The sequence below is a fragment of the Corvus brachyrhynchos genome, unplaced genomic scaffold, assembly GCF_000691975.1.
Source record: "Corvus brachyrhynchos isolate BGI_N302 unplaced genomic scaffold, ASM69197v1 scaffold101, whole genome shotgun sequence".
Taxonomy (NCBI): Eukaryota; Metazoa; Chordata; class Aves; order Passeriformes; family Corvidae; genus Corvus; species Corvus brachyrhynchos.
Genome location: NW_008237239.1, coordinates 4,389,069 through 4,403,934, shown reverse-complemented (window position 1 = coordinate 4,403,934; position 14,866 = coordinate 4,389,069). Strand labels below are relative to the sequence as shown.

Genomic DNA, 14,866 nt, shown 5'->3' with positions numbered 1-14,866 from the left:
TAGAATTTTGCAGAAACGTATTTATTTATCAGCACGAAGACATGTTTACAGACACACACGTTAGTAAACCAGAAAGGAAGACAAATAAGGTTTGTTTATATCTTCAGTAGAAGAAGAAATGGCAGAGGAAAAGGAAGAAGAAAAAAAAAAAAAGTCTTTTTGGGCTATACCTGACAAGCAAGCACATTCTCTCCAATTCAGAACTTTTTTCCAATTCCCACAGTGAAACTTTCTTTCCATTTGCCTGAAATCACCTATAATGTGCTTTAGGACCTAATCCCTACACATTTGGTTCACTCGGCATAGGCCCAATAAAAGCAAGGATTCTCTAATGTGTGACAAACCCAACCCACTTTCTCACATTGTCTTTTCAACTGCATGTGACCACAGCTACTGAAAATAGAAAATTAGCTACATTTACACAAAAGTGATACATAGGAGTCTCCTATATGGAAAAAATGGAGCATAGTTACATGCTTTTTCCTATACTCCACTTAAAGCAATATTTTTTTCCCTCAGGGTCTTAACATACTCAGCATTTGGTTCACTCGGCATAGGCCCAATAAAAGCAAGGATTCTCTAATGTGTGACAAACCCAACCCACTTTCTCACATTGTCTTTTCAACTGCATGTGACCACAGCTACTGAAAATAGAAAATTAGCTACATTTACACACAAGTGATACATAGGAGTCTCCTATATGGAAAAAATGGAGCATAGTTACATACTCCACTTAAAGCAATATTTTTTTCCCCTCAGGGTCTTAACATATTCAATTAAGGTGGTTTCTCAGTAAAGAGGTCTAGGGCTATTCTGCTGTTGATTCATTCACAATCAGCTCTGGTTTTGTGACATCATCCAATAACTAAAGTGTAAATGCAAGGGAAGCATGGCTGTCTTTGTGTTTTAACATATTTCAAAGCTTTTTATTTAAAGAAGAGTCTTACATTCTCTTCTCCCTAGAGATGCAGGTTTTCTAGACTCCACATTTTCCATTACTTTTGATTATACAAGACTAAAAAGGACCATATATTTTCCATGACATAAGGACATGTGATGACTGAAGATTAGTAAGTCAGTATTTGGTGTGGCATGAATAAGATTATCCAAGTGAGAAGGAATCTCAAGATTTAGATCTAAGTAAGAACTCAAATGAACCCAGTCTGAACTATAGGCAGAAGACTAAACCAGTTTGAAACTGCCCTCAAAGTCAGCACCCGTTTTTTGAAGACGCATTAACTCACTGAGCAGTTACAGATCAAAATGAAAGAGCAAGCAAAGCAAAATGAGGTAATGGAAGCAAAGCAGAGAACATGTTCATAAAGGGGAAAGGGAAATTTAGACATTTGTCATTAACATCTGACTCTGATGTCTCTTACTGGATTTATATTCAGTTATACATTATTCCGCTGTAATAACTACAAAGCATCAGTTTTTAAATCTCTGAATATTCTGAGTTGGAAGGGACCCACAAGGATCATCAAGTCCCATTTGAGCAAACAACCCATAGGGGATTGAACCCACAGCCTTGGTTTTAGCACCACGCTTTCACCATCTCTGCAACTAAAGCATCTTGGGCTATTGCATCATGTTTACCTGAGAGATATATTGCAAGGAATTTAACAAATTTCTTTGATGTTCTTACACTCAGATTTCAGTCTTCAGTGATGCACCAAAAAAAAAAGCACACTGGGATTTTTAGCAGCAATTTCTCTGAGTATCAAGGAAAGAGAATTTTTAAAATCCCTTGCTCCTTTTGAAATTCTCTGCATGCAATTTCAGGGTACAGTATTGTTTTAAAAAGCCTGGTAGGGAATCCTCTAGAAAGTAGAAAGTTAGATTTCCTGATATGCATACATGCAAACCTCTGTCTCCTGCATCCTCATGTACCAATAAGTTGCAAACTTAGCCAAAAAAAAGGAAAAAGAAAGTGGCACCCATAGCCACCAGAATGTAGTGTGTTTATGTAAATATTTGCAGAAGACACATTATGCAGGTAATCCAATATAATCATAAAGAACTGAATGAGATTCTGATCCTGACAGGTACCCAAAATAGGTGCTTAAGTATTGGAAAGAAGTCAAAGAGCAGAGGAGACAGTAAAAGTGTTAAAAGCATTATAGGAATCTTTCCGTTTTATATTCAGGAGGAGTTTGTCATGAGCAGCCCACTCCCTTTTTGCGCTGAATAATTCCCAGCATTTTCATATCACATCTCAGATACACATATCAAAGTAAACTTTCTAATCTTGCAAATAGGCTTAGCAAGAAGGAAGAGGAGAGCAAAAAATACCCAAAAAATCCCCCATTCCCCCTTGCCCTCACCTTACTGGCCAATACTTCTCTTATCAAATACCTGAGGAATTCTCCTCCTAGAGAGAGGAGAAGACTGAAAGGAAGTAACTGATTTGTATGTGCATCCTGTCATGCTTTAATTTTATAATTTAAAATCGATTTCTTATGCATATTTCTCCAATAATAGGGAAAAATTGCAGTTCTAGGCAAAAAAGTGTCTAGGATTGGCCCATTAAATTAATTTTATATCAGAAGAATCTAGATTTCAGATACCATTTGTCTTCAAATTCCTCCCAGTTTTTACCTCAGAAGTACGGTGAATCACTAAGTATTTGAGCTGTTAGTTCTTCCTCACCTCACTGTGTTTTACATTAGATTAGCAGTGCTGTGAACACCATGTGACAATAACACTGAGCTCTTATCCAAGACATTTAAGACAGGGCCCTCACGTGCCAAGTAAAAAAAAAAAACTACATTTCACAACAAGCAGATTAAGTTTCAGAAACATGAGACTGGTTATAGCCTTTCTTTGGTCATATTCTATTCTTCCTCCCATCCTATTCACTAATTTATGTCTTCCTTAGTCTTGTACTCCATCTCCCAAGCCTTCAGTGACAGTATTTGGAACCTTAAGCCAGTCTCAATCAATAGGATGAGGAAAGCTGTCAGATCCCCAGGATCAGAAAAATCAGAACACAGTTATCCAAAGTCCAAGTGGAGTGCCCTATTCAGACAGCTATGCTGCCTGCTAGTTACCAGGTGGGATTGAAAACAAAAGTTATATTAAAAGAGAGCAGGATCATTATTTCCCCTTTCTGCCCCACGTCCTCAAGTGCCTGAGGTCATTTTCCACAATAAAAATGAAAGCACTTCTTTAAAGTGTTTTTGTGCTAAACAGCAGTGTTTAATTTCTTGCAACTAATTAGTTATTCAAGTGAAAGTATAATGATCCTCCAACATCATTGAAAGTGCTTCAACTGAGTTTCCTGCTAACAGCATACTTCTAGAAAAGATGCAATAAATCAGCAGGGTTATGGAAATCTTTAAACAAAAGCAAGTCTATGACAGGAACCCATTAAAGATATAGCCATGCAATATTTATGCACATAGCTGACTCGTGCTTTTAACCCAGCACTTTCAGATACAGCTTTTTAGCACCTGGGTCATATTCAGTAAGAATGAAATTCACCCTTATCTGCTAAGAGCCAGCATACTGTCTCTGCTTTAGGTGTTCAGTGGAGTTACCATAGGACTCAAGGGATGGAACTTCCCACCAAATGGAATTTCATCCAGATATTTCTAAATAAAAATACAAATAGAACACCTTTGAGCAGCACAGAAAATTTAATCTGTGAGCCTCAAGCTCCCTGATACCTTTAGCAAGACAAAGGCAGGTACTGGCACAAGAATGGTTTATAAATCCAGGGCAGTATTGATACAGAAACAAAACTCCTCAGAATAGCCAGTATCACCTATACTTGTTCAGATTTGTTGATTAGAAGTGGTTACTGAGATAGTAATAGGGGATCTCTTGAGACTTTTAGAGAAAGAGCTGACTGCAAAAAATGCCATCTACTTACTCCTAAACCTACTAATTCATCACAGGGTTTGTATTTAAATATATTGGGTACTGCAGGAAAGGAAGACCCTGTAGTGTAAAAATGCATTTAGATAATGTTTGAGGCTTCTGGGTGCTACAGATGTACTGATCTGTTTAAATCTCCAAAATAAAGAGGTGTTTCCCTTTCTTTTCTCACATTAAACTGTCTGCATATGTGCTTACATGTATTTTTAAGCTACACATAAGTGCACATAAAGCAAAGAGTTTAAATGAATGGTTTAATAGAATTAAATAATAAATAAGAATTAAATAAGAAATAAAGAGCTTAAAAAGAATGGTTTAATAATTCCCTCTTATTTGGCTATACATGCTTTCCTCCATCCCATTCATTCATTTACTTCATTGCCAATCTCCCAGTCAGTCTTCCCATGGTTTTAAGAGACAATTTGGATTCACAAACCAATCCCAGTTGAGGGCTCAAAGATGGTTTCTTGGCCTACCTTTCCTTGCTGCAGCAAATGGCTACAAAAGGGAAACTGTGCTGCTGTGAGGTTGGAAAAGGGAAACTTCAGGAAGACATGTAGGAACTGCAGTTTACTTTGGACTCTGGGAGATGGGGATTGAAGGACAGAAAAGGAGACCAGGCATCACTCCCCCTTCCCAGTAAAATCAACTTTGTCCTCACCATAGGTTTGTGGGCGAATGACCACTTTCAACTCACACCTTCTTTTGGAAAAATAAATTAGGACTCCAGCTTTATTTTGTCAATAGAAAGTTTAAAGTGGTCACTGGAGCACAAAGAGCTTTTCAAAGGGTAACTGAGCTCAACAAGGAGGAGGATGTTGAGGAAGCCACAAAAACACAGGCAGATTACAAACCATTAAAGGGCACACTGTTTTTCAATAATAAAGATAAAGACCTTTATAACAGTTCTGGTAATTTCTATCTATTTATTGTGGACTATTTTTCTTTAGAAGTATATGTATTACTTAAAAATACCTTTGCCAGGGCAGAAAAAAAGTATTTTGTGTTTGTGTGTGTTGTTCATGATAAAAAAGAACCACCAGAAAACAGTAAACTAACTAGGCATTTGCTCCCTGAATACATGGGATTATGCTTCACATTTGTGCTGTAAATTATTGGATCCTGTACAAGCAATTGTACTGCAATGGGTTTTGCTATGCTAAATATTTAAACTGTGTGCCCAGTCCTTCAAAGTCTGAGCTTATTCTGTGTCCAGGGCTTTTTAGAGTTGAGTCAATAGCATATTTGTTTTGAATGGCTGTTACTAGATAACAGTAACAAAAATCCAAAACTTGTTTACATCATTTAACACGCCTAAAAGCTTAGCTTAAGACATAAAAAAGCCACACAACAAATAAGCAGAAAATTTCAATCCTTTAGAATAGTCTCTACTGGTGAAAAGAAGTTACACCATCAAAAAGCAAAAGGAATATTTTGCCAACTCTAGACCAAGAACTGCTTTGTTTTTAAACTGGAGCAATGACTGGCATAAAAAGACTTCAAGGAATTTCCTCTTCTCCCTGAAGATAGTCATGAGCCTTTCTACTGCCCCAGACTTCATGGTGTAGTGATTGCAAGGATAGGCAACTCTTGTGGGTCCTAAGCAGGAGCCCTTACTTATCAGAGCATGCAAAATGTGTAAAGGAGTCAAAACAAAGCAAATCAGGCAATTCCATCAGTCCTACGTAAACTGTCCCATCTGAGCAGTACCTTCAGCTCTAACAGGCAGATGTTACATCAGCTAAGGAGCAAATCCCCCTGGACTATTTTCTTAACTTGTACTGCTACCTTAAGAACAAGATTTCACCATCATTTACACACGGACATTCATGGAGTGTTCTACACATTCTCAAATTGCATTTATGGCCTAAAGTATGGAACAAAGATGAAGCATAATCTCTCATCTGTTTCAAATTACACATGAAAAATACCAAGTATGTTAGCAACAAATAGATTTCCATACAGAAATTTCACAAAGGAAAAAAATGCAGAAATGCCAAAATACAATTACAGCAAAGGAAATAATGCAACCAGGAAATGATTTACCATCCTCACATTTTCAGAATCTCAGTTCTAATCAAATGCCTTTAGTTAGAATCCAGTGTAGCATAGCAGATACAGTATTTGAAAAAAACAAGGGTTTCATATCTCTATGCTACCTTGAGAGCTCCTGATACCTAATCTGGAAGCAGACAGAACTCAAAAGGTGCCTCTTTTCCAGTGAGGACGTGACTTCCCCTCCAAGGGCCTGGGGCACTGTGCCTCAAATGCTAATAGCTTGAGTTGTGTGCAATAGCCCTATATTGTTTATATAGCACTTCACATGTTCAAAGCACTATGAGATATCAGCCATCACTACACTTTTATGAGGCTGTAAGTATTACCCACTAAACATTGGAGTTCAAATGACTTGCTCTTGATCAAAAGAAACTTTGTGCAGCAGGACCATAATTATTTGAATTTGGTAATTCTCACAGGCCATTCCTATGGCAACACAGAATGAAGAGGGGGATGGGATATTAAAGCCAGTTGCTATTGCACTCTGCTCTGGCAGCGAGATACAGACACAGGAAGGATCTCTTAAGCAAACCTACACTCAGCACCTTCAGTGCAAGCTTCTAGAAAAATCATTTAAAAAAATCAGGAGAAAAATTAAACAAAAGGTTTTGAAAGCCCACTAGCATGTTTTTCTAAACGTACCTATTTCACATAACACTGTGAAAAACAAAAAACAACATGCAAACAGTACTGAAATACTCCAGAAATCCTAGAATGGGGTTCTGAATTAATTCTGAAGCAGTTTAGGAGTTTTATACCACGAGCATTAGTAGGCAACTTAAAAGCAAGTCCATTTTCTGCAGAAAAAGGACTACAGTCTCTTGTCTTACAGCTGGCTACAGTAGGACTATACTTTTAGAAATATGGAATGTTTTTGCTCTGCATTTTTATACTTACTTTCTTCCTATGAAAATTCAACTATGCTGACATTTATATCTCTAGTCTCAAAATATCAAGTCTGTTCCTGTAAAAAGAATACAAACACAAAGGAAACACTGAAAAAAACCCAACGTATCCACAGTACATATGACAACCAAATGAAGGCTTGACATAAATGCTAAACAGGATACATTCTCAAGACTCTTCTCTTTACAACTGAAATAACTATATCCAAAAATCCTAACACTGAGACTGAAGACAGAATAAGAAAACTCTTACCCTCTGCCTTTCCATCCCATGCCCATCCTATTCTACAATATTGTCTTTCCCACCTCTTACATTTTAACTTGTACACAGCCTTGGTTTCCACACTCACCATATGTTTCCAGAGCACAGCTTCACAGTTATTGGCCTTAGAACCTTGCCTGCAGAATCACATGGGAAATAGATCATACTACTAAGACAAAAATGTAGACCACTACACACAGTCCAGATTCATCAAATAAGAAAAGGATGCCTGTTTAAAGCTATCACAGGAAGGGGGAGGAAGGGAAAAAGATTCTCTTCAAAGGCAGCAATGAGTGCAGAGAGAATTACTAACAGAACCTTTTGTGTTTTATCCAGGTTGATCCTGTTCCTATGAATATTTACCCTCTATCTTACAACTTTCACTTGGCATTTTTCAGGTACAGGCCACATGGAACTAACTATGCCAGACTGTGCTTGCAATTTCTACTGTTTTGACTAATATTGCCTGAAAAGTTAGATTACTGAAATATTTGCTAAAATACTAGAGTTTAAGTAAAACATCAGTAGGTGAGCATTATTTCATGGCTATTAATGAAAGAACCAGTTACCATACTCCATCTACTGATCTAAAGAACAGATGTTTGCATATGATTTATGGACACTGTGCATATCTTCCATAAATAGTAATGTGTTCCAGTAACAAAGAGTGGAGAATTGTGATCCAAGAGACTGGGAAAATGCAGGCAGTATTAGAATTTATTTACAAATTTCTTGGTTTTAAATAAAAATCAAATCTCAGAGCCAGGGCCTGAATCCTGTATGTTGGAAAAGCACTTACAATTTCAAGCAGAACTAACAACATGAAGTAATAAATTGCAGTCAGGCTCAATGGGGCAGATATAAAAGTCTGTTTAGAACATGAGCGCAACTATGATTTGTTAAATAAGAGTAAAAATTTATGTGGATTGAGACACAAATCTAAAGCAGTAAGCAAAAAGCCAATACTACTGTGGGTATTTTCATATTAGATTTGGGCTTGGAAGTTTCTTTAACATCAAGATTTAACAAAATACTAATCAGGTAAAATTCTAATGGGCAAAGCATAGTTTTGAACTCTGCAATTAAATTACTTCTGGAAGTGCAATCAAATATTTGATTGAACTAATATCATTGCTGCTCCTCACATTTTTTCTGTTCCTAAATTAGCATGGCTAATCAGTATCCCACCTTATAGCCTGTGTTGTAAACATGTAATATTAGCTGATGTGTTTCATTTCAAGAGTACAGTCAATTTTTGGACAGCAAACTTACTCAGAGCCTACAAACTCATGAAGCAGCGTATTTGGAGATGTCACCATTTCTGGTGAACTTCAGATCTCTCTGTGATGGCTGTTCATGTCAAACAAGTTTTGATTTAGTTTAAAAACCATTTTTGTGGATAATATTTCACCTCGAAGTGTTTTCTGTTTTCCTGCCCTCTTATTCTATGAGCAAGAACCAGGAATGTACAAAAAAGCAGCCTTGTAGAATGCAGAATTTAAACAAGGCAGTCAAAAATTTTTGCCCCTGTCTCAGGCTGGCATGCACTAGTGCTTCAAGATGTTATACAGCTGCCACTTTTCCCCAGAGATGGCTGTACTCCAGTAAATGGTGAAATACTCCCACATCATTTTTTTTTTTTCCAGCAGAGGTTAACAGAGATGTTTCCATAGGTCTAAGGCAACATGAAAACATGGTGATTGCTTAGTTGGATTTCTAGAAAAACATTAGCCTTAGATTTACTGCACCAGTAATTAGGAGCTGAGGCTATACTCCAACACACTGCAGAAACAACTGCAGTGTCTGTAGAATACAGTGAGAGTCTTAGATTACAGTGACTTATTTGAGTCTGTTCTTGCAGTTTTTAAGATCACAGAAGAAACAAATACTTTTCATTTTGTCCTCTTGATAGCTGCACAGATTTTTTACTTTCAGCATATAACTCAAAGTCATCTAAGAACAAATTGAATATCTAATCACTACGGTCAACTGGATTTAATTCCTTTCAGTGGAAGCACAGCAGTGTCAATACTTACTGAGATTTAGTATTACTGCTGATTTGTTGAAAGCAAAATGTCAATACAACATGAAAAATAGTCATTTTAGAAAGGTTTAATAAAAAAGATGAACACAGCACAAAAATATTTAAAATATAAGAACCAATAACTGATCATTCTAATCCACTTTTTGCCAGATGAGCATCCAGGTGTCAGCTGGCATAAATGCAGATGCCACTGACGTCAAAGGAGCTGTGTCAGTTTACTCTAGCTGAGAATCTGAACCCAAGAGTGCTACTGCCATTTTTAGACACTGCCATTGGAATTCACTTTTGCAAGACAATTAAAAAAATACATCCACACATTGCATTTCTTCCTGTCCCTAAGTGTATAACTGGAAGTCTGTTGACAGACTGGGAGAGGGCAAGTAGGAGGTGGAAGTAGCCAACAACTGCACCCATGAGATAACTCTGCAGTATCAGTATGAACATTGTTCTGTTGTCTTCCTTTTATACAAATGAATATTTGGCTTCAAAAAGTTTAAACTCCACCTTCCACTAACAAAAAATCCCATGTCAGCAAAAGAAAAATGATGCTGTAAACCATGTGAAGTATCTACCTTACAAATTTGTTAACATGGTATTTTAACCAGTACACAATGTGGATAGACTGTTTTAATGCACGATTAAGAAAAGTACCTAAACCTGTAAGAGCCCCAAGGCTGAGTTCTGTGTATTCACCTAAGGATTTGTTCCTAAGCAGTCTCCCTGTTGTACCAGCAGGAAGATTGGTAACAGTTCTAAGGCAGCTGTTTGAAGTGGCCTGCAAGCCAGACTTCTATCTGGCTGACATCTTCCATATCTCATCTAGCATTTGTATGGGGGAGAGGAAGAAGAAAGGAAAAGGTGGGGAAATAAGCAAGGCAGAGTAGTACTTGACAGGTCCACGACTTCTGAGCAGCAAGAGGGAGCTTTTGCTTCTGTTGTACGTAAGGCAGTTGTTAACACAAGTGCGTTGTGTAACAGTTGCCCAGTATTAACCAGTACAATAAGGTTGGAATGCTGGTCTTTTGATTCAACATGCCAAGGTCAAAAGGAAAAGGTAACTAATTAGAAGTGAACGCAGTTCACATAGTATTGAAGTAATTGTCTATTTGTGCAGCACAACAACCATATCTTCAATTTAGGTCAGACCATCAAGAGGAGGAAAAGGACTGAAGACTGAAGATGAGATGCTCTACTTCACACAGTTGCCCTCTGGAAGGACTTGCAAAGGCAGTCACTTAAATTAAGTACAGGTCATCAGACAAGATATCTAATCTATTCCTAAGACAGGCAGCTCTAGCAGTCCAAATCCCTATGGCCTTTGCAGCAACACGATGGACTACTTCCTCATGTACCTCTGTCAATTCACGTTAGGTTCCAGTTTTTTTAAAGCGATATTTCATCTACATCATGACCCTATTGCTCATAGCAAGGAAAGTGATTTGGTTTATTTATGACCTACTAACCTTAAATAAAAAAAATACATCCAATCTGAATGTTCACATAAGCCTGCAGATCCGAAATAAAATTTAAAATAAAGCTGGCATTTGTAACAGCTAGCTAAGCCTGGTAAGGGATTTGGAAAAAAAAAAAATGAAAACCAGACAAAAGAAGATGAAAGCATATTTACCCTGCATAACCTGCACACAACAGGAATCAGGGCTGGAACCCAGAAATACTTTTTGTACTTAGAAGTTTCAGCCCATTTCAAAGGCTAGGTGACCAAGGAAATACTGAGGTTTTCCATTATGGGGGGTGGGGAGGTATCAATAACAACCTGTGAAAGTAATTCCCTCTAAGATGTAATCCATCCAGTCACAAGCTCTACACAGGTCCTCTTCCTTCCCTGCACCCCATCTCAATTGCCAGATATGAGCCAGGCAAGCCCCCATACTGAAATGTGAAGGGACAGATGAAAGCAGGGAATAAGGGCATAGGAATGAACGCTGAAAAAAATGACATACAGAAAACAAGCTCATAATAGGGCTGATCTTAAACATGAGCGACCCTAAACCATAAAGTCAATTCATTTGGATGTAACAATGTTGAACACATGCACATAAGACTAACTTGGAGAGCCTTATACTCTCAGCACTCATGCCAGTGTACAGATGTCTTTTTGTAACATCCATGGAATTAAACATTGGAAATTTCAGTACAAATAAATGGAGAAATAAAAATAATCAAATTTCAAAGCAAAAGTATTGGCAGCAAATATCTTGTGCTGCTGAATCAGGAAAGGAAGGTGGGCTGCCACATTTAATTAAAGTGTATTTGACTTAGCTATATTCATAATCCCAGTGGCCTTCATAAACAAAACACATCTAAATCTACCATAAAGAAGAAAATTATTTGATTCAGGTCTTGTCTAGTTCTTCAGTAGGCTACATTAATGACTTTTTCTTTTAGTTATATTAGATGGAAAATACAGTTGGGTTAAATGATGTAATAAGTACCTCCATGTGCAGAGCAATTAGTTGAAAGAAACAGTTGGGATAAAGCCCTTGTCATAGCATTTGTTTACAAAATAGGCATGGGCAGCACACTGATGAACTCCAGCCCTTTAGTGCAGGTTCCCTTAGCACAGGTACAGACAAAACCCCAAACACTTATGAAGACTTATAGATCGCAGTTGGATAAGAGAGAGTATAGGGCATCTTTAGCAAAGGATAAGGTAAACAAACAAACAGCAGTTCATGTAAGTCAATGAATACATCACAATTTCAGCACAGTAAGAGCGGACCTAGCAAAAAAGAATTCTGACAAGCTGAGCTTCAAGAACACCTTCTGCATAAGAACCCTCCTCGCAAATGCAATTAAGGTAAAATTTTTGGATTACCATGTTTTGCTTTCTGAGCCAACCCCTCAAACTCTTCTACAACACAAACTACAATTTTTTTTTTAATTATTATTTGTTTTTATTAATGATTAGGACAATTGAGTTGGAAGGCTCAGAAGATTAGGAAAAATTGTTGTCTTATTGTGGAAATTTTTAAGAATAAGGACTTTACTGTGTGATGATCAGCTGGATGTGCACACCATGCTGACAGAAAAAAAATATGAAAATAAATAGATGTCATGCCTTAATATACGTTCACCTTTTCTCTTCATGAAAACAATCTCAACAGGTTCTGCATGTATGAAAATTTGTAAGGAAAAAAGCTCTTGTCTCTCTGATGTGTTTATTGAAAACTTATGCCTTCTTTAAATAAAATTTATTTTTCATCAATCCTAACCAAGTTTTAATCCAATTAAACAAATCAGCAAAAGAAATCTTGCCCACTTGAGAAATCTCTAATTGGCAACACTAATTTGTAAAACTTAGCCATCTCTGTTCATTTATGAGGTCTCATGTTTTGTTTTACTGTGAAGTTCAGTCTCATGAAATAACAGAAAACATTAATCCACTCATGCCTGGATCCCTAACCTTTATTTTTAAAGCCTGAATAACTGAAACATATTTTCTTTCCATAGAAAGAAGTCTGGGAAACTGCCAGCTCCTTGCACAAAGACTGAAACACAATGGGCAGAGAAGGGTGTTGGTGTCGGTAAGAGAAAAATGATTGAAGTTGCATCATCTGTATGATTAAAATCACTGTGTGAATTTTGATTTCCCCCCCCTACTTTCAGACATTTGAGGATACAGTCAAGTCAATGGAATTCTGTTGTAGTGGTTGCTTCAGTGAACATTCAACGCTGTCGGTGAGTTTGGAATTAAAGTGAAAACCATCGACCGTTGATTGTACCCTCCAGCTAACCATCCTCCTCCTTACTTCATGCTTTCAGGCCTTAACACCGAAGATAGCAACCTAACCATCACATGATGTTTCTCCCCCACCCTGCCAAGCTTTACAAAAAGGTCACAATCAACATTCATTGCTGTCGGTGGGTTTAACTATGTGGACAAGCTCACTGAACAATGAATGCAACTGTGGCCCCACTTTGTACAGTTGCCGTTGAGAGGAGCAGCAGCTCTGAAGGCAGTAGTGAGAAGCAAACACTTCTTATAAGCTACAATTTTCTGGGAAAAAAAATACTTGGGGGTATCCACTTCATGCTTCCTTGGTTTTGAGCGTGTTTTATTTAGCTGACTAGAAAAGAAAACACCCGTCTTTTTCTGGAATATTGTCTTCACAGGGTTCAATAACATGGAAAACGTGAAAATTCTTGTTTACTATGTATGCAGAAAAAATAACAGGACAGGAAGCTCTGTATATCCATGTCTAAGGACTCTGACAGAGGAAAGAATATTTAATTGCCATTTTAACCAAAGAGTTGCAAATAAAGCAAATCCTTTTTAAAAACAGAATGTAAAAACAAATTACATACCAGTTACAGAAACTCAGGAAAGTAGCGCCAAATTTTAAGTTTCATTTTTTCAGGTGTGAATTTTCCATTCTGTTTAAGAAAGTTGTAGAATTAGGTCAAGGTATTGCACAACCAAGAAAATGTAACTCACATCAGACTTCATGATGTGCAAAACATGTAAGAATTTGTGATGACCTCTACCACTCTAACTACAAATTGAACTGCTGAGGTACAGTTTACTGCTGGACTAAGTTTAGATATCTCCATAGTCTGTTGGTTGCCATCTACCTGTGAGGTATAAAATGGAGGACCATTTACTTTTAAAACTTTAAATATTTAATTCTAAACTTTTAGTTCACATTGTTTCCAAACTTATTCAAAAAGATCGATGTGAAAAAGGTAAAATTTTATTCTATACTTGTGATGGCAAATACAAATGGGAAAATAAAGGGATTTAAGAGTTATGGATAAAAATGTTATAACAAAAAATATTAATTAATTTTACTTGAAACTCATTTTAAGAACACGAATATTATTGCATTTGCCTTTTTCAGGGATCTGAAAAATGACAGAAATGTATATCCAGAAATAATAATGGAAAAGCAGTTAAATTGTAAAGTTACTGTAAACTGAGAACCTTTGTCACACTGAGTTTTGCAATAAGAAAATAAAGTGTAAATAAGCTCACAATTGTTTCCTTATTTCTTTATAAGCCTTTATTAACCTAGTCAGGTACACAGAATGACCAGTCTATGTTTCTCACTTCACACAATCATCCAAGGTAAGTTCAGCCTTTACACTCAGAATTGCTTACAAAAAAAGGAAATCTCACAGCATACCATCATATCATTGTTCCTCATTATGGGAGTGTTTATAAACAGTACTTAAGTCTGATTATTTACAAAGTTTCCTCAGCACATCAGTCACACAAGTTATCTTGTTTACTGAACTTGCTTGTTTTATTCAAGTTTCACTGTGTAGGAACTAAACAGCATACAAATATCAAGGCTATCATGGGACAATACATCTATAGTTACTTTTGATCTGTTACCAGTCTAATTAAATGGTAAAAATATATTTCAATCATGAAAGATCAGTCCTCTGTCACATGTGAAACTAATATTTTTAGAAAAAAACTTCCTCAAAAAACAAGAATACAAGCAAAATAAATCCTGAAATTAATTAGGCATTATTTAAAGTCAGTGTTTGGGAAGATTATCTTTTTTCATTGCAGTATTTACTGGGGAAGAACACACATGGTCTGTTGTTCACTGAATACTATCATGGTCAGAGACAGAAGAGTAAAGTATTAAAAGGAAGAGTTGCCGTGGATAAATGATTTTTCAGCAATGCTCTTCAGAGATAAGCCTGTATCTTTAGGTTTACCCATTTCTACAGAAATGGGAATTTGAA

The 14,866-nt window shown here is 36.8% G+C and overlaps 1 protein-coding gene across 9 annotated transcripts in view; it reads left to right on the top strand.

Moving 5' to 3' along the window:
• The window catches only part of LOC108445561, a 62,431-nt gene extending 48,288 nt beyond the window's left edge, over positions 1 to 14,143 (top strand). For 3 of the 9 annotated variants that reach the window (XR_001860458.1, XR_001860457.1, XR_001860455.1), the window contains 2 exons: positions 10,288 to 11,966; positions 12,620 to 14,143. Coding sequence is in view for 2 of the 9 variants with exons in the window: in XM_017729723.1 (XP_017585212.1) it covers positions 11,873 to 11,966; positions 12,620 to 12,661 (136 nt within the window). In the remaining 7 variants the exon portion in view is untranslated. Of the gene's footprint in view, positions 1 to 7,440; positions 7,503 to 10,287; positions 11,967 to 12,619 lie in introns of all 9 variants that reach the window. The other 6 variants (XR_001860460.1, XR_001860459.1, XR_001860456.1 and 3 more) reach the window with 6 other exon arrangements.
• The last annotated feature ends 723 nt before the right edge of the window (positions 14,144 to 14,866 follow it).